Source organism: Podarcis vaucheri, assembly GCF_965113315.1.
Source record: "Podarcis vaucheri genome assembly, chromosome: 10".
Lineage (NCBI taxonomy): Eukaryota > Metazoa > Chordata > Lepidosauria > Squamata > Lacertidae > Podarcis > Podarcis vaucheri.
The window spans coordinates 19406139-19428922 of record NC_138748.1 but is presented as its reverse complement, the minus strand read 5'-3'; the positions used below and the strand labels follow the sequence as shown (position 1 = coordinate 19428922).

The window sequence follows — 22784 nt, the reverse complement described above, 5'->3', positions numbered from 1 at the left end:
GTGCAAGAATGCATACTCACACTTTAGAAATTTGCTGCAAGAAATCCCAGTGTAGTAAAAGTGAACTCAAAGCAAAAATTTACTGTCCCGCTGTGGGTTAAACCAGAGCCTAGGACTTGCCGATCAGAAGGTCAGTGGTTCGAATCCCCGCGACAGGGTGAGCTTCCATTGCTCGGTCCCTGCTCCTGCCAACCTAGCAGTTCGAAAGCACGTCAAAGTGCAAGTAGATAAATAGGTACTGCTCTGGCGGGAAGGTAAACGGCGTTTCTGTGCGCTGCTCTGGTTCGCCAGAAGCGGCTTAGTCATGCTGGGCACATGACCCAGAAGCTGTATGCCGGCTCCCTCGGCCAATAAAGCGAGATGAGCGCCACAACCCCAGAGTCGGTCACGACTGGACCTAATGGTCCAGTCTTTACCTATGTTTATGGAAGTGTTCTGTGCTAGTGTGTATTGGAAAAATATTTGTGCTTAACTCTCTTACACTTTTAAGGATTTGATAAAATGGATACCTCTGACTGTATAGCTGCTGTTTTTTTCAACTCTTCCTCTAATTCCTTCTGCCTCCAGAGGTGACTATTTAAAATACCCTCTTGCAGAGCTCTGGCAGACTTTTCTTGTGACAGCTGTTGCTGGGCTTCATTGCGTTCTTCTTCAATCTACAAAAATGCATTTAAAGATATCTAAAAGAACGATATACAATTTTTAAACAACCACACATTTGAATTCAGAACACAGCTGTCCTTAAAAAAGAAACTAAAAGGGAAAACTTTTAGTAAAAACAGAAGTCACTGCACTGAGTGTTATACGTAATAATTGTTTTCCCATGCATTTATTCTGTTTCTGGGATTAACAGAAATTAAGGTGAAATTCTCAATTTCTCATATTTTCTAAAGAGTATTTGTTTAAATTTTTTGAAGCATCTTTTATTTGATAAGAAAGGAGTTCAAAGTACATACTATTGTTGTAAGAACAGAAAGTACATGTTACCTTTTTTTCAAAATACGTAAGCTGTGAAAAAACCTAGAGCTTGCATATTAATTTTGAGTTTCTCATATTTCTGAACAAGCTTACCATTTGTCGAACAGCATTCACAAGGTCTTGCATTGCCTGAGGCGTTTCCTTGAAACTCAAATCTAATGCATTTGATGAGGAATTGATCCTCTCTAAAATGCTTTCTCTCACAGGAGGAATAGAAAAGGAAAGACTAGGAAGCAAGCTTCCTTGATATCTACCAGATGTAAATTTTCTGCCCAATAGGTAAGTGCTAGAGTTGCCCCGAGGATAACTAGGAAATGAAGAAATCCACTCATGATTAGGTTGGTCAATTTTCTTCATTCTATTAAAATCAGAATACAGCTGGTAGCTTACGCCAGCCTTCATAGGCACCAGATAAAAATACTTCTACATATTCTGAATGCTGGTAATGACCAATTTTCAGTAATCAGATTTGGCAGATGACCAAACATTTTCAAATCATCTAAGTATTTTGCATTTTCTCACCCTACTAAAACATTTTGTTCAGTTTAACATACCACCTAGAAGCAAGAAACTTAAAAACTATTTGTGAAAGGAAATTCAGACTCAAGGTGTCAAGCAAATAAGGAGTAACAAAAAGTCCTTAAGTATGCTGCTTCTTCAGTATCAAAAGGAAATGGAAAGGGTCAAAAATATTTAAAACTGAACTCAAACGAGGAGAATGCATACTGTTTTAAACAGTGTAAACATTAAAATATGGATGAGCACTGTAAAGCTGTCTATTACAGAACTGACATAGCCATTTCTCCTTCTGAGCTTCAGCTGACATCACAAAACACATAGCCTATCTGGTTAATTATGAGGTCACTAAACTTTTTAAAAGTCTATTTTCCTTTTGCTCCCTAAAACATTTAAGCTAAATGCAACAGAAATAGTAAGATCTAATTAAGCAAAACATGCTTACTGATTATCAGTTATTACTTTTACCTAAATTAGGGGATTTAATATTTATATTTATCAGGATGGTATTTAGGAGATCAAACATTGTCATAAAATAGGCAGCCTTTCTGGACCTTTTGAAGTCACATTTTTTCATTCATGCCTTTAACAGAAGCTAAAGTAGCAAGACTGCATATACTATTTAGAATTTTGACCATTGACTGCTCAGCTTACACTCCCTTTGACGTATGCACACCTACCAGAGGGTAAACCTTATTCAAAATGTATTTCTCATTTATTTCTAAGTAGACATGTACACTGCTTATACATGTCTCTTATTTAAAGTGGACAGTTCTCTATTTGAAAGTGTCTCCCATTTAAAGGGTTGTCCAGTCCAAGGTGATTCTTTTTAAATCAGAAGAAGGGCGAGCAGCGGTCTTGAACTGCCCACCATCAGTATGAGTAAGCTGGCACATAGGCCACCTGGTTAAAGATTCTGCATTTCTATTTAAAATAAAACAAACAGATTTTCTCACACTTGAAACATTTTATGTTCCTTTTCTGCTCCTTTGGAAATGGCAGCAATTTAATATTAGGCCATGCTATTTTCTGACTGGTCCCTTTAGCATCTTCTCAAAATCACAAATGTCCCCCTAAGCCCCAAAACGGGACGCAGGTGGCGTCGTGGGTTAAACCACAGAGCCTAGGACTTGCTGATCAGAAGGTCGGCGGTTCGAATCCCCGCAACGGGGTGAGCTCCCGTTGCTCGGTCCCTGCTCCTGCCAACGTAGCAGTTCAAAAGCACGTCAAAGTGCAAGTAGATAAATAGGTACCGCTACAGTGGGAAGGTAAACGGCGTTTCCGTGCGCTGCTCTGGTTCGCGAGAAGCGTCTTAGTCATGCTGGCCACATGACCTGGAAGCTGTATGCCCGCTCCCTCAGCCAATAAAGCGAGATGAACGCTGCAACCCCAGAGTCGGCCATGACTGGACCTAATGGTCAGGGGTCCCTTTGCCTTTAAGCCCCAAAACGGTTGGCTATCATTGTAATACTTCTGCATAGAAAATTAATTTTAGATACTTACTTCTAAATTTTGGTTGGATGATTTCACCCAAGAGTTTGATAAATAGATTAAGTAATAAGGGAGAGAATGGGCAGTTCTAGCAAGCACTCTTTTTAACCTAAAGGTTTCTAGTGGAACTTTGTTTACATATATTGAGACAGTAGGTTTAGAATACATTAGCTTAACCCAAGACATGAATGCGGAGCCCATTCCTATTTTGCTCAGTACCTGGAATAGTCTGACTTTTTAAAAAGGTAGGTCAATGTTCTTGGCTAAATGGAGAAATAGCATAATCAAATAAGAGAAAAATCAACTTGGGTAGCCAACTAACAATAATTGGCCAGCTTTCCAGTCAACACTTGAATTATGAAATGGGGGAGTAAAGGGGTCCAATAATGCTCATGAAGTGGACCCGTAAGCTCCACTTCCTGCTTGACTTCCAATTTCACTGTCTCTTATTGGTCCTCATAAGACGCAGTCCCTATTCCTATTGCTGAAATAGAATAACTAGGTCTACTTTCTCATGAGCATTATTTATTGGCACCTGTTACAAAACAAAGGAAGCGGGTGGCACTGTGGGTTAAACCACAGAGCCTAGGACTTGCCGATCAGGTTGGCAGTTCGAATCCCCGCAACGGGGTGAGCTCCCGTTCCTCAGTCCCTGCTCTTGCCAAACTAGCAGTTCAAAAGCATGCCAAAGTGCATGTAGATAAATAGATACCGCTCTAGCGTTTCTGTGTGCTGCTCTGGTTCGCCAGAAGCGGCTTAGTCATGCTGGCCACATGACCCGGAAGCTGTACGCCGGCTCCCTCGGCCAATAAAGCGAGATGAGCGCCGCAACCCCAGAGTCGGCCACGACTGGACCTAATGGTCAGGGGTCCCTTTACCTTTACAAAACAAAGCATAGATCTGAAAAATCTTCATTGTTTTGCACTCACTAGTTCTCCAGATAGGGAGAGACAATCTCTGTTCAGCCCTCCCTCCTATGCTGGGCTCACCAAACAGAAAACCTTCCCGAAACAGAATCATCTGCTACAGCTTATCAGTGATGCACAGTGAATTATTTCTTTCATTAGTCAAGATCCCTTTGGCCAGCAACCTCTCTGTACTAGTCTGTGTTCCTATTGCAGTCAAAATAATATTCACATCGGTTTGCCTTGTTTTGCATGGGAATGTATTCTCAACACCCCTTCAACTCTACATAACTTCTCTCAGAATTCTGTACACTGATTTTATCCAGTCTAGATCTTCACAAAGAAGCTGGCTAGGGCTATGCATTTCCTCGGCAGGAAAAGTTCACCATCTGCCCCCAGAGGTTCCACCCCAACAAGACAGAAAGCACCCCTTCTGTGTGCCAGCCCCAGAGTTAAATTGCAGCAAGGAATTAAGGAAGAAAAGACAGGGAGGAGTCCAATAATGTGCTGTTTCTGGAGTCAGGGTTATTTTGGATTCCGACATAGCCCAAGTTAGCAAAGCTGTTTCCACTTGCCTAGACCAGAAAATGTACCTAGATTCTAAGGTAGCCGGAATTGTGTGTCTGGAATCAGCTGACAAAACCCTGAGCAAGGACAGGCAGGCAAGCAACTAGTTAAAGTGAGATCTTGCCTGGGATCTGCATGAATGAATCACAGGATAGATGGTTTGATACCAGCCAGCACAGTAAGGTAGCTTAAGGTAGGGAGCCATGGGAGGTCCTTGAATGGAAGTATGGAGGCAAATTAAGTAATCTCTGGAGCTTTCTAACACAGGAGCTAAGGAGATGCTTCACAAAAGATTGGTGGTGATGGTGAGCTATATTTCAATCACTGATCCCAGGCCAAATTTAATGTTCAGAAATAATGCCTGTTTCTAAGTAGTTTTAACTATATTTAGCCCAAAGTAAATAATATTGAAATAAATGGGACTTCCTCATGAGTAAACATAATTAGAATCACCCTCTAAACAAATTTATGTTAGACTCAGAGGTAATGGAATATGAGTAAGAAATTCCTACCACAAAAAACCGTTTGTGTTTATATTCTTTGAAAACAACCAAATATAACATGAGAGTACAATGGTTAATTTGTTGTCTCAGACAAATGCTTACTACAAATCCAAGCTGTTAAAAAAGTTTTCAGCACTTTCATAGGCATTTTTACTTTATTTCTCCATTGCCTTTAGCTGCGATTCCTGCATTGCAATTGCAATGGTTTGCACTAAAAACCCTTTGGGTTCTTTCCAACTCTACAGTTCAATGTTTCCAAATTAATCTAACCTGCTTCAAGTGGTTTTTCAGTGTTCTAAATTCCATTTCCAGACTTCTCAGCATTAACTCAAGTTGTTGTTTTTCTTCTGTTTGTTTATAGTACTGCTCCTCTTTCTTCCTTAACTGTTCTTGGTTTTCCTCGTACAACCTTTCAGCACTTGTCCTCTTTTCTTCTTGTTGTTTCAAAGAAAATCTGGCAAATAACCATTTTAAAAGACGTGTATGAATACAGAGGCAGGCATTTAATGTTAGGTAAAAAACCTCCATAGGAGATGTTTGAGGCTATGTGCATGAGGGAGCTGTGCTTGTTTGCCCTGCTCCAGCCACCTGTTCATTAGACTATCATGTTTGCACAGTGACCTTTGTAGTATTTTTATTTTTATTTATTAAATTTGTTTACAGTCCTTCATCCATAGATCTCAGGGCAGTTTGCAACACAAAAACAGAAGCTAAGTAATAAAACATATGCACACTGATAGCAACATTCGGCCTACACATTTTGGACTTAAGTACACAGGTCCCTGTGGAAATGTGACAATGTGCAGACATCAAGTGATGCCATTTCTGTATGTTGTTCCACTTTAATAACAGGCTACTCTAATCAAACCTTAGCTTAGCAATGCTGACTCCGTCCTATGAAGTCTCCAACTTTTTACAGCAGAAGTATCTAATAAAAAACTGGGACGCGGGTGGCACTGTGGGTTAAACCACAGAGGCTAGGACTTGCCAATCAGAAGGTTGGTGGTTCGAATCCCCGTGACGGGGTGAGCTCCTGTTGCTCGGTCCCTGCTCCTGCCAACCTAGTAGTTCGAAAGCACGTCATGTGCAAGTAGATAAATAGGGACCGCTCCGGCGGGAAGGTAAATGGTGTTTCCGTGCGCTGCTCTGGTTCACCAGAAGCGGCTTAGTCATGCTGGCCACATGACTCGGAAGCTGTGTGCGGACAAACACCGGCTCCCTCGGCTTATAGAGCGAGATGAGCGCGCAACCCCAGAGTCGGTTACGACTGGACCTAATGGTCAGGGTTACCTTTACCTTTACTATCTAATAAAACTGATTCCTTTATTTATTTATTTTAGATTATCAGAATTGAATTTTTTTATGACAGCTTACTTGAGACTGCTGATAGTACTTTCCCATTCAACTTTTTTATGATCCAGTGTAGATTTCATTTCTGTCATTTCTTCCAGTATTCTCTGTTGCTCTTTTTTCTCATTCTCAATTTTTTTTACTTTTCCTCGAAGATGAATAGAACATGCTCTTTCACGTTCAATTAAACTTTCATATTCATGACATATATTTTGAATTTTCAGGAGACTCACAGAATCTGCTTTGGGGGAAACAGTGTAGTATTAACTTACTTATTCAAAATTTTAATTCATAGCAACAAGAAAAAGTGAGTGATGTATAGCTTTATATCAATACCCTGGAAAAATGTGCTTGGAAAAAACACACACCTTGATTGTACTCTTGAGGTGTGATTCACATAAGGAATTCCTGGTAAGTTTAGGGTTCTGAATTCACCACAGTGTTGAGGGCTGTGCTGCACATGCATTGTAAATGCACTTGCACTTCCAAGAATCTGGGCCTCAAGTGACAATGATGGCTATAGGAACACTCCCAGATTATAAACCTGCTCCTTCAAGGGGAGTGCAGCCTTGTCCAGAACAAGCTGTTCCACCAAATCTCAGACATAGGAATTACCCACCCACAGGACCACAGTCTTGTTTGGATTAAGGTTGAACTTACTGATCCACATTACTGTCTCCAGACAGTAATTCAGGACCTGTACTGCATCTTCTAATACTTATAGATGGGAGACACAGAGCTGAATGTCATCAACATACTGCTAGCTGTTTGGTCCAAATTCCCTGATGAGTGGTTGCTTTGTTGCTGCTGCTATTGCCAGGAGTTAAAAAGCCTTGTAGATCTACTGCAAATCACCCAGAGGAGGACATACAAACATATTCAGATGGCCCCACCCTTACCCTGCCAATTAGATTTTAGGGGCATACAGGGTAAAATAGAGGGAGAGGAAGTCTTGTTTACAAGAGCAAAAGTTGTGCAAGCAGGTTGACACTGTTGGGTGTTAAATTTATTTTGTTCTGAATATTATGGGTAACAATAGCACTGTGCTTACCTTTACTATCCAAACTAAGTTTTTCTATCAACATCATAACTTCTCTATAGAATGAAGTAGGTAACTCAATATCGTCTGTAGGTGTATCTGAAGACGGAGTTAAGTCATCAAAATCATTGGCAACTCCCATTGCTCTATAGATCTATAAGTAATAAATACATAATCAAATAGAGTAAAACATCATAACAAATCAACCCATTTCTTTTTAACTATTAGGCCATAAATAGTGTTTCAAGAATACAGCAATAGCTCAGTTCAGCACAATTCAGTCAAATCAAACCATGATCAGTTCACATGCTGGTTATTTCACTACAAAACACTTGAGAAGCATGACTGTCCTTGACCTTGGTGCCATGATCCTCCCCTCTTGTCCACATGCGAACAGATCTACAGTTTGGTCCTAAACAATGGCCTGATGTCCAATATGCAAGCAAACCAGGGTTTAGCTTGTTACACAAACCCATCTTTGCGCTACATCCAGGGTAGCCAACATGCTGCCTTCCCAATATTGTATTACAACTCCCATTGAAACTGACCATTTGCTATGCTGTTTGAGGCTGATGGGAGTTGTAGGCTGTGTCACATTCTCTGTCAGCTCACCCACTTCCAAACAGTCTCTGGATTTTATGCCAAAGCATTAGTTGCATAATAGCGGTACACCTATATTGTCATTAGCTGGCTCTCCCTAGGCGGAAGGCTAGCTGAGAACTTGCCTACTTAACAACTTTCAAACAGCTCTTAGCTTTCCTAATAGTGCTGCTGATTTCTAACTCTCCAGATGCTGGTATCCACACTCCTTCTCTCCCAATTTCTTTAACAGTCCTATATAGCCATGACCAGAATATTGGCATAATTTGCCCCTCATTCACAACTTTATTATAGCTCATATCCAGTTCTCTATTAAAAGAAGTCATAAAAAGTTCCATTGGTCTGACTGAATCATTAAACTGACTTCCTGAAAGTGGCAGATTATGAGTGTCTAACTGCAAGTTATTTTGCTAGCAACCACCAAGTGCAGATTGTTCCCACGCAGAGATCTCTTCACACATCCACATCCAAGGCTTGCTATAACTCATTCCTGCTTTTGCACAGCATGTCATGTGTGTGGCCACTCTTTCTTCCTCAAAAATTGGTGAAAATACCCTTGCCACTTATAGTTCTGTACAAATGTTTACAAGTTAAGGTAAAATTTTGACATTCTATTTTACAGTACCTTTTTTGTTTCATTCACACTTCGGGCTTGATGTCTAGAAAACAAACATAACACTTTTCAGTATGAAAGTGTTGCAAGTAAACTACTTTTAACTTTAAAAATGTACACAAATTTTGTATCTGTATCTTTGGGCAGCAACTCAGTCTGTTTTGGAGCCACTTTGTGTGTTTCTAATTAGGCTCTTTATCTGGAACTACATTAGATCTGTTAAAAACTAAACTGTTTCCCCATCATTCACTATAATGAGGAGTCTAAAAACAGTACATATATTTTAACTTAAGTGGATGAAATTAGCAGCCCCTGTAGCAGCCCCAACAAAGTGCAGAAGCCTGTCAAATTTTAGGCAGATAAACCCAGTGTGAGGGTGCGTGCAAGGCACTTTTAAAGTCTGATGTTTTAAAGTTTGATGTTTTAATTGAAATATTGTATTTAATTGTAACTTATTCATTTTTCTATCAGAACCAGATATAATTTGCAGACATGGTCATCCCCTTGACTGTTTTTTGGTGGGTACAATAGGAAGCATAGGGGCAAGGTGTGAGTATGGAACTCCAAGAAATTAGGGTAGAGGAAATATCACCCTCTTACACGCAATGATCCTGCTACTCTAATGGCTCAGGGTAGTAGTGGTAAAAAGGGGAGGAGGCTGCTAGACACCCCCTCCCTGAGTTTGTGGGAATACAACTGAGATGTCCCTATTGACTTGCTTAGGGGCAGACACAGATCCACAGTAAAAACACAGCTTTTAATTGTCCCACAACAAATCACTGTGATTGGAGTGCCCTGGGAAATAATTAGGTAAAGGTAAAGGGACCCCTGACCACTAGGTTCAGTCGTGGCCGACTCTGGGGTTGTGGCGCTCATCTCGCTTTATTAGCCGAGGGAGCCGGCATACAGCTTCCGGGTCATGTGGCCAGCATGACTAAGCCGCTTCTGGCGAACCAGAGCAGCGCACAGAAACGCCGTTTACCTTCCCACCAGAGCGTTATCTATTTATCTACTTGCACTTTGACGTGCTTTTGAACTGTTAGGTTGGCAGGAGCAGGGACCGAGCAACAGGAGCTTACTCCGTTGCTGGGATTCGAACCGCCAACCTTCTGATCAGCAAGTCCTAGGCTATGTGGTTTAACCCACAGCGCCACCCGCGTCCCTTTCGGGAAATAATTAACTGTGATTAAAAGTTAGACCTGTGTGTCTAAACCAGTGTTTCTCATACCAGGGGCCCCTGCTGTTGTTGGAATTCAACTCCCATTATTCCTAGCTAACAGGAACAGTGGTCTGGGATGATGGGAATTGTAGTCCAACAAAAGCTGGTACCCAAGTTTGTTGAATACTGGTCTAAACAAATGACCCCCACACCTCTTAAGTTCTGGGTATTTCCTGAGTCAGCTTCCTGAAATAATGAGGCATTTGAGTTGAGACTACAAAGACACTTGAAATCTTATGGAGTCTCTGTGAGGCTTTGAGACACTTTGTTAGAGGCACAGATTCAAAAATATAAGGACAGATCCTGAATCACCTGATAATTCAGGGTACACAGAGAACTGATGCATAGCCATGGCAAATTCAAAATTAAACCAAATGCAAAATGGCAGCATGAACACAAAGCAAAGGCTTCTTCAGGAGAACTTGGAAGGCTCTGGTAAATCTGGAGATGCAATACTTGGCTAAATATATCACTGCCATTATTCCAAATAACAAAGCTTTTTACACCAACCAAACAAGTAACATGCATTCAATGCTGGGATAAGCTCTGTCTTTAGAGCATAATACTCTTGATTTCAGAGTTGTGGGTTCAAGTCCCATGTTGATATCCTGGATTGCAGGGGGTGGGACTAGATGACCCTCTACAATTCTATGATTCTAATCTTCTAAACCATGGGTAGGCAAACTAAGGCCCGGGTGCTGGATCTGGCCCAATTGCCTTCTCAATCCAGCCCGTGGACGGACCGGGAATCAGCGTGTTTTTACATGAGTAGAATGTGTCTTTTTATTTAAAATGCATCTCTGGGTTATTTGTGGGGCATAGGAATTCGTTCTCTCTCTCCCCCCCAAATATAATCTGACCCCCCCACAAGGTCTGAGGGACGGTGGGCCAGCCCCCTGCTGAAAAAGTTTGCTGACCCCTGTAAACAAACAACATTATGGCTTTTAGTACCTCTCTTCTTCCAAAGATGCTTCACTTAAACTGCTGTCATCATGAAGTTCATGCAGATTTTCAATAATCTCCTGACTGGTTTTCTGCTTTGAAATCCATTTTTTATTTTCAGTTTTTTCTACATCCTTCACCTTGGCAATAGGATTTTCCCTCAAATGCAGAAAAAATACAGTATTTAAGAAGCTACAGCAAACTATTGTAACCCACGCTACCTTAAATAATATGCACTGGGTTAAAACAAATGCACCTGTAGCAAAACAAAAAAAATTATACAGTGACAAAAATGAAACCATAACATACTTAAAGATGGAAAAATTATTGGCAGATGATTTTTTGGGACTCTTTGAGGAAAATTAGAACTAAATGCTACTAACTACAACAGTATGACTATTTCAATTCAAAATGATGAACTATGCTCTCACATGTCCAGGAAGGAGATGTAAATATAGTCTACATCAGATGGTTGTATAGTTACTTATCTCCTTGTGCAAACTCATTCAGTACATTCATATGAGTACAGTTGTGTATATTATTATTCATACTCACTTCTTAAAAGTTACTGTAAGTAATCGCTTTCTTTCTACTGAGGAAATTTTGCTCATTAATTGACTTTCTTCCATCATTTCACCTTCATTTTCTGAGGGCTTTAGATCCCTTTGTTCAATATTCATAGCCAGTTTTTCCCCAACATCTGCAGTTTCTTTTTTTCCAACGACCTCCACTTCCTCCCATTTCTGCTTTCTTTTTTCCTCTTCAACCTAAAACAAACAAGGCAATATATTTGTCAGAATGCAAGTAGAAAGCCAAGAATTTTTAATTGTTCTTTCCCCCCCCCCTAACACTCCAGGAAAACAACCATTTCACCCTTGAAAAGAAAACACTCACTACTAAGCTTGCAAGTTAATAAGAATTTGTATTGCATAACAGGTAGTAATGAAAGAATACATGTATTAGTGACAGAAAAAAACACACAATATTTAAGTGAAAGCAGATAAAATATTATTTGGAAAAGTGACCAACAATACTATAAATGAGGAAAATGAATCATACAAGAGTAACATTTCACACAGCAAAAGTGAAGAGCGCCAAGCAAGAATGACAGTAAATGGAAATATTGATCAATACCCTGTTCAGAAGCCACTTTCACATTTTGGCCCAAATTCTTACCCTGCTTAAAATGGGCGCAGTGAATTTGTTAGGCCATTGCACCTATTTACAGCCTTTTCATGTTAGTATAGTCAACTATTAAATTTATTTATTCATTTATTTATTTAATTTGTAAACTGCCCTTGATTCGTAGATCTCAAGGTGGTTCACAGCATAGAAATACAAAAAAAAAACAAAAAAAAAATTGATAAAAACAAATTGGTGAATTAACTGTTAAAATCATCGTCTAATGGAATGAAAGCATATATCTCTTCCTTTGTGATCCGCTTAAGAATAATTGTGTGAAGCTTAAAAAGAGGGCTTTCCGATAAATGCTGAAGAGCTAAAATGAACAGGATGGTTGAAGTGCAAGAAAGATCAAAGAATGAAAAGCAGCAGGTACACCTCTACCTCTTTTTGCAGTTGGGCTTTTTCGTTCTCCAAAGCCAGGAACACTATCTGCAGCATTCCTACCTCATTTTTAAACCTTGCGACATCACGTTCCAATTCTTTATCCAGTTCTTTTTTGGATGCTTGATGGAAGCTTTGTTCAGAGTTTCTCACTTTATTTCCAATCTCAGTATCGGTATCTTTACAACTGCTTACAACAGTCTTAAAACTATGTAGAGTTTTTCTACTTGTTTCATTTGCTACATCAAAATGTAAGTTTGAATCGTCCGTCATGATCGGTTGTTTGATACCTGCAGTCTTAAAATTTGCATCTGAAACACTGTCTTTACAAGTATGCAATGGTGAATAATTGGGACTTGTTATTGGAGCTGAAGTCTTTCCACTCTTATTTCTTTCCAAGTGTTCAACTGTATTGTCATTCCTTTCTTCACCTAGATTCACTTTTGTAACTCCTGTATTACTGGACAATGCCTCATCATATGTGTTCCAATGCTGCTCAATATTCTGATTTTCATTCTTACACAGTTTAAAAAGAGGCTTCTGAGAAATGGAATTTTGGGGATATAAAATTGTGTTTTCAGTACTGAATTCCATTTCAGTGATCACAGAGTTTGACTCTCCATCACTCTTTCCATGTATACCAATGGTACCTTTAGACAGATGAGGTGATGGTGATTCTTTCGTACCCTCTAATACACCACTGAAGCCATCTTGCGATATTCCTTCCTCAGTATTATTGCATATTTTCTCATTTCCATTAATTTCACCGAACATCTGCTTTAGTTCTGCTGTAATGCTCTTAAAATGTGTTTTGACTTCCCTTTTTTCACTTGCAACCCACATTTTTTCATATCTTTCTTCCCAGAGTGTTGAATACAAATGATTGTATTTATTGTTTGATTCTGCATTGTAAACAGCTGCTTTCGTTTTCTTTTCATCACAAGTATATGCAATTTCTGCCTTCTCAGTCTGATTTTCAGGCGGTGGTTTCTCTATAGAGTTGGATGTGCCTATTATATTTATATCCTTATGCAAGCAAGTATGGACAAAGAAGAATTAGCAAATGATAACCAATAATTATGCTACAAATATTATAAGAAGGAATTCAATGTTGGCCTTTTATTTTTTCACAAAAATCTTGGGACTGCAGCATCATAATAAATGAAATATATTTCTTCCTTTCGTGCACCTGTGTGTGTGTGTAATTTACTAAACTCATCACTTTGGACAGATTTATAAAGTAAAATAAAAAAATCAAAGTACTAATATTAAGTATTCCCTGTACATATTTTCAATTATTGTGTAGCAAGAATAACTGAGGAAGCTGGAGCTGTGAATCTTTTGAGAATTCACGGCTCTCAAAACCATTAGAACTCAGCAAATCTAATGTCTTCAGATAGATAGGAATACTCAACAGGTCACAACTTCTTCCCAAGCTACCTGAAGCCTCACACACCATTGTTACACTTCCCACTTCAGTAATTGTCACCACTTGCCTGGACTGGCACTGATGGTTATCACAGGGAATCTGTGCAAGCCACACATACCCACTTGCAAAACAATGGAAAACAATGACTGCATTAGTTGTGGCTGAAGGGCTGGTGCAGCTTCCGAAGAAGCAGACAGGTAATGTATGTTTATGGGAAAAACAAGACTTTTGAAGAGCCTTTCCCATTATGAGGCCACGGCTGAACTCGGACAAAATTCAGTTCTTAAGACACTGCGCTCTGCTCTGTGAACACTCATGGAGAAACTCTCCACCCATGGAGAAACCTTAAGGAAACAATGATATAAAAACCTCAAACAAGGGGAGAACACAAGGAGGAAACAAACAAGTGGATGAAACACTGAAGACAGGAAGAAACAGACCCTAGAAAAGACATGGGAATGATCGAGAGAAGAACAAAGTGTTGGGCAGAACAGCGGGCGAAGGGAACCAGACAAACCACAGAATCGAATGACTTCCCACATGGTCAACAAAGGGAAGGATAGAAAGGCAAATACAACAAATAAGAACCGTTATGATCCAAAGACAGTCCACAGAAGGTTGCGACATCTCCATTTTTGGATCTGGCTCCCAAAGGAGGAAGGGGTACTGAAATTCATTGGAGCTGTAATTTTTTTCTTGCTATCACTGGAGGGTGTTCAGTATCTATTCTAAATACATATCTTCCTGCCTTGCGAAACTACAAGATACTTGAATATTACTGGAGAAATTTTGACACTGTATGTTTAAGTGCTTCTGTGGTAAAATGTAGGCTGGGGAATCTCTCTTGGTGGGGCTGTGGTTTTCAGTGACCCCAGGAAGTAATACGCCCAAGTAATTCCATGTGAAAGAATGATACACGGATTTGCTAGACTACTGCAAAGGTCTGCCCACTATTTTGAATTCCTCAGTAATTGCCATTTTGCTGCTAAAAGTCGTTCTAAATACACTTTTCTATCAGTGGCATAGCTTTTAATTCTTTCCTTTGCTCAACATTTGACATGCAGCAGTCCATATTTTCAAAAATAATTGTATTTACCCTACCTCTTTCATTTATTCATTCATAGAGGAAAGGATCTATAAATGTGTTGAGACCACAGAAACCAATAGCCTTAAGGGAGTTCCCATTCAAATAAACACAATACAGTTCTAGAAATAGAGAATGGGCAGTGATGAGAAATCTGGCTGAAATTAACAAGTAGAAAAAAACATAGAGTTTGGAAGCAGAGATGATGAAGGTATCAAATTCATCAGTTTACCTTCAAAATTACTGAAAAACTAAAAAATAATAATCTTAAGGATTATTGCAGTCACATAAGAAACAATATTCAGTTTCAGTATTCAAATGTTTTCATTTGTACTTGTGTACTGTTTTCAAGTACTTACCTTGTTCTCATCTGTTTCTAATTCTTTCATGCCTTCTTTTTCATTACATTGATCTGTAAAATATTACATGAAAATGTGTATTATAATTTCTGTGTTTCACTGTACTCCACAGAAAACCCAGATAGTATAAACACTTCTGATGGTTGGTTTTTTTAAATAAAAAAAACCTAACAAGTTAGCTATAATAAACTGAGAAGTATTCAGACTTCCAATGCAAGTAATCAAATAACATTCCAGGGCACTCAGAACTGACAGAATATTTCCAGCAGTAATCCAAAAAATGGGAGGAAAATGTGGTTAGGACGTCCCTCTAAATACCAACTTGCACTAAAATTAATTATTCAACATAGATTAGAACCAGAACTAACTAAAACAACTAACCCAGTTTCAAACCTATCCACAACTCTGTTAAGTGGGCCCACTAAATATCAAATTAGTTGTGAATAGAATTGTAAGGCATTTTCTCTGCTCTTCGGTTTATAAGCAGATCTTAATATTGCAAAGAATGAAACCAACTACCTTTTGAAGCAATTCTTGTTCGAACATCAGATAACTCTTTTGCTCTCCCAGCAACACCGGTATTTTTAGTTAACTGTAGTGGAGATGCATCATCTTGCATCAGAGAGCTAAACGGTTTAGCAGAAGGAACAGTCCTCAATGAATTACTGGTAGAATCCCAGTCAGATGTATCTGATAAAGTCAGAATAGTTTTAGAAAGTTCAAAATGCATTTAAGTAAACGCCATGAAACATTTACTTTTTCTAGAAAACAGACAAAATTACCTAATATGTTTTCAATTTATGGATAGAAAGATCTATGGCCTATTATGAACAAAGGAAAGCTCCGTAGAGTTGAAATACTCATCTCTGCAAAATAGATGACCACAGCTCTCCTTCAGGAATTTCAGTGGTAGCCCTCTTTGCAAGGACCTTGTTTACAATACTTGCTCATGCCTCTCACAAGAGAAACGTTTGTATATGGAAGCATAGACTGTACCAAGTCCACATTGTCTGCCTTTTCTCAAGAACTTAATGGTGGGAATCTCTCTCTTATTTTTGACAGTGTGTCATGGACTGGCTGGATGCAGAGGAGTGGTGAAAGGAAACAGCTAGGGAACCCGCAAGGGAAGAAGGCTTAGAGCCTGGGGATTGTTGGTGGGACAACGATGAGTGGTCAGAGGGAGAAGAGGAGGTGTCAGAAGCTGAACAGGTAACATGGTTTAGTGAGCAGGAAGAGTCCGTGACAGAGAACAGTCCAGAAGCAGAAGCGGGCTGGGGGGGGGGCAAGAGGCAGAGATGAAGCAGGATGCTGAAGAAGCCAGGGAGTCTCCCGCTATGACCAGCTCTCCTCCTCCCTGGTCTCCCAAAACTGGAGAGGTATGAAGCAGGCAGAGCAAAGACGGGCAAGACAAAGGAGCCTCAGATTGCTTGAGGAGAACCCGGGGAAGGAGGACACTTAGGGAGCTATGAGAAGGCAGGGGCCTTCAATCCTTGCAACTGCCTCTTCAGGGCAAGACCTGCTGGGAAGAATTCCTGTGCTCACCAAGCCTGAGCTGTTTTGTTTCTTTGAATAAAGAGTTAATTCATTGACACCTTCTGAATTATTGCTGACCTGATCCCGACACCTGCCCTGAGAGAGACTAAGCTAATATATGGTGGCCTTAAATTCTTTCTTCAGAAGCACAGGATAGTTTATGTTGTATTTTCAGTGCATGATACAAATAAAAATAACTAAGAACCTTCAAGATCATCTGCAGCATCTAGTCCAAGTTCTTCCATTAAATCTGAAAGAAGAAAAAATACAAAGCACGTCAGCTGAAAATGATACAGTGGACACCCGGGTTGCGAACGTCATCTGTACAGGAGGCACGTTCGCAACCCGCAGCGCTGCGTATGAGCACGCGCGGGTCACAATTCTGCGCATGCGCCGGAAGTAACCCGTTCCGGTACTTCCAAGTTCAATGCGGTACGCAACCCGAAAACGCGCAACCTGAAGCGTCTGTAACCCAAGGTATGACTGTATTAAACAAAATGTGTATTTTCCTCCAAATACTTTATCATAAAACGCATTACCTGATTTTTGCTTTTCTTTGCTTTCTGCCCTCTGAGGATCAGCATCATGTTTGAAGTTAGCTTTATCAGACTTTGGCTGCAACAAAGATAATCCAAAAAAGAAAGACGAAACATCTGAATTGGACCGTTAGCTATGATGATTAACTGAAGTAATTAGATTCATGTGAGACGACCAACTCAGTGTAAGATACCCTCTTCCACTGTGGGAAGTTTGCTGGACCAGTAATTTTAATGGTGTAAAGCAAGTTCATGACTGAATGCCGGGTACTACATATAGAAATTAACATATCTCCCATTGTTCTCACACAATAAAATTCACTCAAGCAGGGTCAAATGCTTGCAGCCAAACATTTCCTAGGACCATTACTGGTGACCTCAGTATCGCAGCTTCTCCATGATACATTGGTTGCAACTCATCTACCATGTCTCAACAAATGAAACTGACCTATGGAAAATGTAACTTGAAAAAAGAGACATTGCGCATACCTTTGTAAACCAAGAAAACTTTAATAATTTATTTATTTTTTTAAAAAAGCATATTCTGCTATTCAATGTTACACTTCCAAAGCTTACCTATGACCTGTTCCCTCACATATATGCACTATGATTTGGTAAGTATGTAAAGTATAGAACATACTGAGTTGGTTAGAGTGTGGTGCTGATAATGTCAAGATTGCAAGTTCAATCCCCATATGGGATAATATATAAGGAAATCAAGAAGAGGCTCAAAAGAGCAATGTTTCTTTGAAAGCCTTGTCAGTAGTGTAAAGCAGCCTACCTTTGAAGTCCATGAAGATTCCTCCTCTTCCTCTTCCTCTTCCATTCCAAATGTCAATGCAGCTACAAAATAAAAGATCAACTGATTTTTCTCTATAAAAGAACTTTTCCGCCACAATCAAGAGGGCACCCCAAGCTGACAAATCATCACAGGAAGTGACAAAGCAGCAAAGCTGAGTTGAGCATTTGCTTGGCTAGAGAAAATACTAGTATTCATTTAATCAAAGTATCAGTTTAACTGCACTGTGACACTCTTTCTGATATTTGCGGCCTAAGCAACTTTAAAAACTAATGTGAGTACCTTTAATTGGGTCTGGAAACAAACTGGCAACCAATACTGCTCCTTTAAAACTGGGGTTATATGAGTTCTAAAGGGAACCCCAGCCAGTAATCTGACTGCTGCATTTTGAAGATTCTGAGTAGATTCAAGGGCAGCCCCGCATAGAATACATTGGGATAATGCAATCTGGAAGTCACCAGAGATTGGAGTACCATGGCAAGTTATATTATATTTGATGAGACAGTGGTGTTGGAATAAAGGGTTTTGGATTTGTTTAGCACCAGAGAAAATTTTGGGACAAACAGGGTCTGTCCAAAAGGAGAAAACTCCACTTGAAACAGGATGGAACCAGACAGTTAAGACTTAAAATTAAAAAGAAGGAAGAATTTTTTTAATGGATTGAGGCAGGAAAGACAGGAAATAAGCAGCACCTGGTTCAGAACAAATCAAGGATGAGTAGGGAAATGTTTATGATCTAAGTGGGTGAAGATTGAGAGTGCATGGCCATAGGATAGACAGGGGGGGGGGTCCTAGCATTTTAGGATAAAATACATATGCCAAAGACATTTGGAGAGTGTCACCATGTCTAGGAATCCTTATTTTGATGCTGGAACACTCTGAGTTGACAAAAGATGGCTGAGCTGGAGTGCATTGTCTTAGAGGAGAATATGCATAGGATCATCCTGTTATAGTAGCATTAGCACACAAATAAATATGCTTTTCTGCTACTTGCTGATACTTGCAACCAGTAGTGGCTGGTTGGGCATTGGACAGGTCAACCAACAGTCGGTGGAACTAAACTCAATTGAAAGCAGTCAACTAATTCTTATTGTGTTCCCATTTTCCTTCCTGTTGAGTTCTACAAGAGCAACACAAGGCGGAAGAAGTTGACAGCCAATTCCATCCCCTGGACAGGTTAGAGCAGTGTTTCCCAACCATTTTTTGGCCATGCCCCACCTAAGCATCTCTAAAATCCTGATGCATCCCCCCCCCCCCGTGACATATAATTCTTATTATTCAAAAAGTGAATTCCTATTCACGTGGAGGAAGCCTAAAAGGCCATTACCTTGGTCTAAACAAGCTTCCTAATTGCCCCCCTTAAAAATCAAATTGCCCCCCTGTGGGGCGTGTGCCCCACATTGGGAACCAAGGGGTTAGAGGTAGACTGTTACGCAGGTAAAGGCTGTTTGAGGGCAGACTGAGACCAATACTTGCAACAAGTCACTGTATTGCAGATTTTAAGTATGCGAGTGACCAAAACGAAATTCCAAAATGATATTAACATTATAATCTGTGATATGGATAAAGAAAATTTGAGTTTTGTACCCTTTTTAACAACACCATCTTGTAGGGGATTCTGAGGGCTCCCGATATGTATCCTTTTTTTATCGACAACATCTGATTTCCCCCCATCTTTCTCTTCGTCATCTTCTTTCTCAGCATCTTCCTCTGAAGATTCTCCCTAATGCAAAGAATGTACTAATTTTAAAATTAAACTTCCCACTTATTGTTTAATCTACATACAAATAAATTTTGTAAGATTTAAGGTGGAAGTCCTGTACTACTTACCTGGGAGTAAGCTCCGCTGAACAAAATGATACTTACTTCTGAGTATGTACATATAGAATTGTGTTGTAAAGTTAAAAATACCACTCTAGGGTCCTCTTGTGGGAGACACTAAGAATGGCTTTTTACCTGAAACATCTTGCTTCAGACTGTTGCCAATGTATTATAGGGGGAGAAATGTCCATCAATCTGTCAATCACTAAGAACTCTGAAGAGGGTTCTCTCAGAAACCAGTCAGCTGATTGGTGTTGTCAGTGAGCCCTACTTGCCAAGGAACAATTAAGAACTCTTGATTGTTCATTTGCAGCCACACCTTTACCTGCCCACACCAGACATCAGATATAATATGAGGTTGGCATGGCTTGGGGAAACCTGCTGGGCTTAATTATAGGCCTGTAGGCTAGAGATTCCCCACTGCTGTCATAGTTTACTTATTTTTAACATACTGTAGTTCCATTTCCATTATTTTATTAACCATAAATTATTACTGATCCGTTATCGTTGTAATTCTATGTGCTTTTCCTCTATGGACTTATGAAAGCAGTTCACAATTAAAAAACAGTAATTATCAACTATAAAAGAGTAGACACCCTAAGACGGATTTCTGAGGCAGTTCTTAAAGACTGTGCATGCTCATAGCTGTCATTCTTGTATCCTAGTCCCAAGCCATTTCTGACTTTACAGGCCAGAACCAGCACCTTGAACTGTGACTAGAAACAAACTGCCTATCTGCCTATGCAGATTTTGTAGCATTGATGAAGCACAATAAAGCTAGCACTTACTGGTTAACCATTACACTGCTATGTTCTGAACCAACTGCAGTTCCCAAATAACTTTTAAGGGCAGTCATTTATAAAATGCATTACACTAGTTCAGAGGTAGCCAATGAGCCATCTTAAATATGTCTTGGACTACAGCTCCCTTCACCCCTAGCTGTTAGCCCGGCTGACTATCTCTGCAGTAATCCAACAGCAGTTATACAAAAAATGACGGGGTGGCTAATATGAAACTATAGATTTTACCTTTAATTCACAATGCAGATTCCTTCGCTGAAGTTCATCTTTACCTTTCATTTTTTGCTTTACTACATGATTTTTTCCATCATTTTATATTTACTTACTTTGGCACTAGGTTGAAAAGCTTTTAGATTTTCTTCCTCAATATTCTCACTTTTCTGAACTAGTGGTTCACATACTGCTTCTTCCAGTTCTTCTGAATCCATGTACTGTTCTTCTCCAATATTCTGATTATCCAAAAGATCAGCATCCTTGGAATTCTGTTTTCTAGATTTGTGTTTTTCAAGTTCTGTCTCAGACCCAGAATCATCAACGTTTTCAATGTCATCACCCATGTTTGAATCTACCCCGTTATCACGGCAACTGTTTGAGGGAGATGAAAATGCATCTTTTGTACAATCTTTGGTTGCTTCAAAAATCTCAGATGGGCTCTCATGTGACATATTGGTGCTTTTCTCATTTTCTTGGAATTGGTCTTCATATTTAGAACTTTTTTCTTTTTCAAATGAACAATTGGACAGTTCATTATTTACACTGCTAATAGCTCTATTTTCATCTGAACGCTCATGTTGCCCATCAATAAAAGATACAGGGACGCCAAAAGATTCTTTCAGTGCTTGGTTTTGTAAATCTATTTCACTATTAGTATTAGAAGCATTTCCCTCCTGCTTAAGCTCACTGGATGCAAGAGTTTTTCTGCCTTCTGGGTTTTCAATATATTCCCCTTTCACATTTTCTATCTTGCCCAAACTTTCTTCTATGTTTTCCTCACTAAAATTATTCTCCTTTTCTTCACTGAAGTTATCTTCCATTTCTGCCTTTATCCCCTCTTCTTCCTCCTCCTCTCCTTCCTCTTCTTCTTCCTCTTCCATGTCTTCTTCCTCTTCCTCCTCCTCTTCCTCCTCTTCTTCTTCCTCCTCCTCTTCCTCGTCTTCTTCCTCCTCCTCCTCCTCCTCACATTCTTCCTCTTCAATGATTGAAGAATCATTTGGATCATTCAATTCTTGCTTTGGGGAATTAATGGATACTGCTTGTATATTCTCTTTTGATGACTGATTATTTTCATTGTCTTTATACAAACATAAGTGGGTATAAAAATACAGATGATAAACATATGATAGATTGAAACTTGTAAATTAATTTTTTTACCTGCTTAGGGTCCAGTTTGGGAGTCATCTGGGAACACTTTGAAAAGGAGCCGGGTGAGGACAGAACAGGATGAGGAAAGGATTGAACTTGGAACAAAGGCTTAGGAAGGGACTTTCTCAGATCTTCAGCTTCAGAATCTGATTTATTCTGTTGTGAAATGGCTATAGGTTCTGCTCTGATAATGCTACTTTTCTCATCTACTACATCAAAATACAAACACACACAAAAAATTAAACACATGAGAAATAATTATTTTTAAAAATTGCTCAAGCAAGTTATAATAAACCTGTTTTACAGGCAACTTACCATTTTTCTTGATTTGCTGGGAAAGATTCATTATCTGAGCCAAACTTGGTTTCTCTGGTTTCTGGAAACAAAATTTAAGCACGCTAAGATTTAGCTGAAGCAACACTTCACATATTATATTTTTAACAAGGCCACATTATGTTGTTTCTTTCTCAGCAGTGGGTGAAGAAAGCTCCAAGACTTTTACATAATGACCCATCACTGGAGTTATCAATCAATCGATGGATCAATCAATCAACCAATGTGTTTATTATGGCAAACAGCCAGCCTATTTAAACAATAATTTCTGCATAATTCTCTACATAAACAATAAGAACAATCAATCTGGGGTTTAATAATCAATATATTAATTAAGTGTACTTAAAATATGTACATCGCTGGAGTTAGAGTTTGCAAACAGGGGAAAACTCACAGGCGAACAAAAAACACTGATCACACTGGTTGAGGTATGGTGTAG

General features: G+C 39.5%; 1 protein-coding gene across 10 annotated transcripts in view; it reads right to left on the bottom strand.

The window, feature by feature from the left end:
• The window catches only part of ANKRD26 (ankyrin repeat domain containing 26), a 61937-nt gene that overhangs the window by 23184 nt on the left and 15969 nt on the right, over positions 1-22784 (bottom strand). For 5 of the 10 annotated variants that reach the window (XR_014223811.1, XR_014223812.1, XM_082239395.1 and 2 more), the window contains 16 exons: positions 22328-22388; positions 22022-22221; positions 19617-19752; positions 18012-18073; positions 17234-17309; positions 16900-16944; positions 15681-15851; positions 15162-15214; positions 12290-13315; positions 11279-11490; positions 10733-10882; positions 8575-8608; positions 7362-7503; positions 6335-6551; positions 5231-5414; positions 510-656 (listed from right to left, as the gene is read on the bottom strand). Coding sequence is in view for 8 of the 10 variants with exons in the window: in XM_082239395.1 (XP_082095521.1) it covers positions 510-656; positions 5231-5414; positions 6335-6551; positions 7362-7503; positions 8575-8608; positions 10733-10882; positions 11279-11490; positions 12290-13315; positions 15162-15214; positions 15681-15851; positions 16900-16944; positions 17234-17309; positions 18012-18073; positions 19617-19752; positions 22022-22221; positions 22328-22388 (2916 nt within the window). In the remaining 2 variants the exon portion in view is untranslated. Of the gene's footprint in view, positions 1-509; positions 657-5230; positions 5415-6334; positions 6552-7361; positions 7504-8574; positions 8609-10732; positions 10883-11278; positions 11491-12289; positions 13316-15161; positions 15215-15680; positions 15852-16899; positions 16945-17233; positions 17310-18011; positions 18074-19616; positions 19753-20976; positions 21942-22021; positions 22222-22327; positions 22389-22784 lie in introns of all 10 variants that reach the window. The other 5 variants (XM_082239396.1, XM_082239398.1, XM_082239400.1 and 2 more) reach the window with 5 other exon arrangements.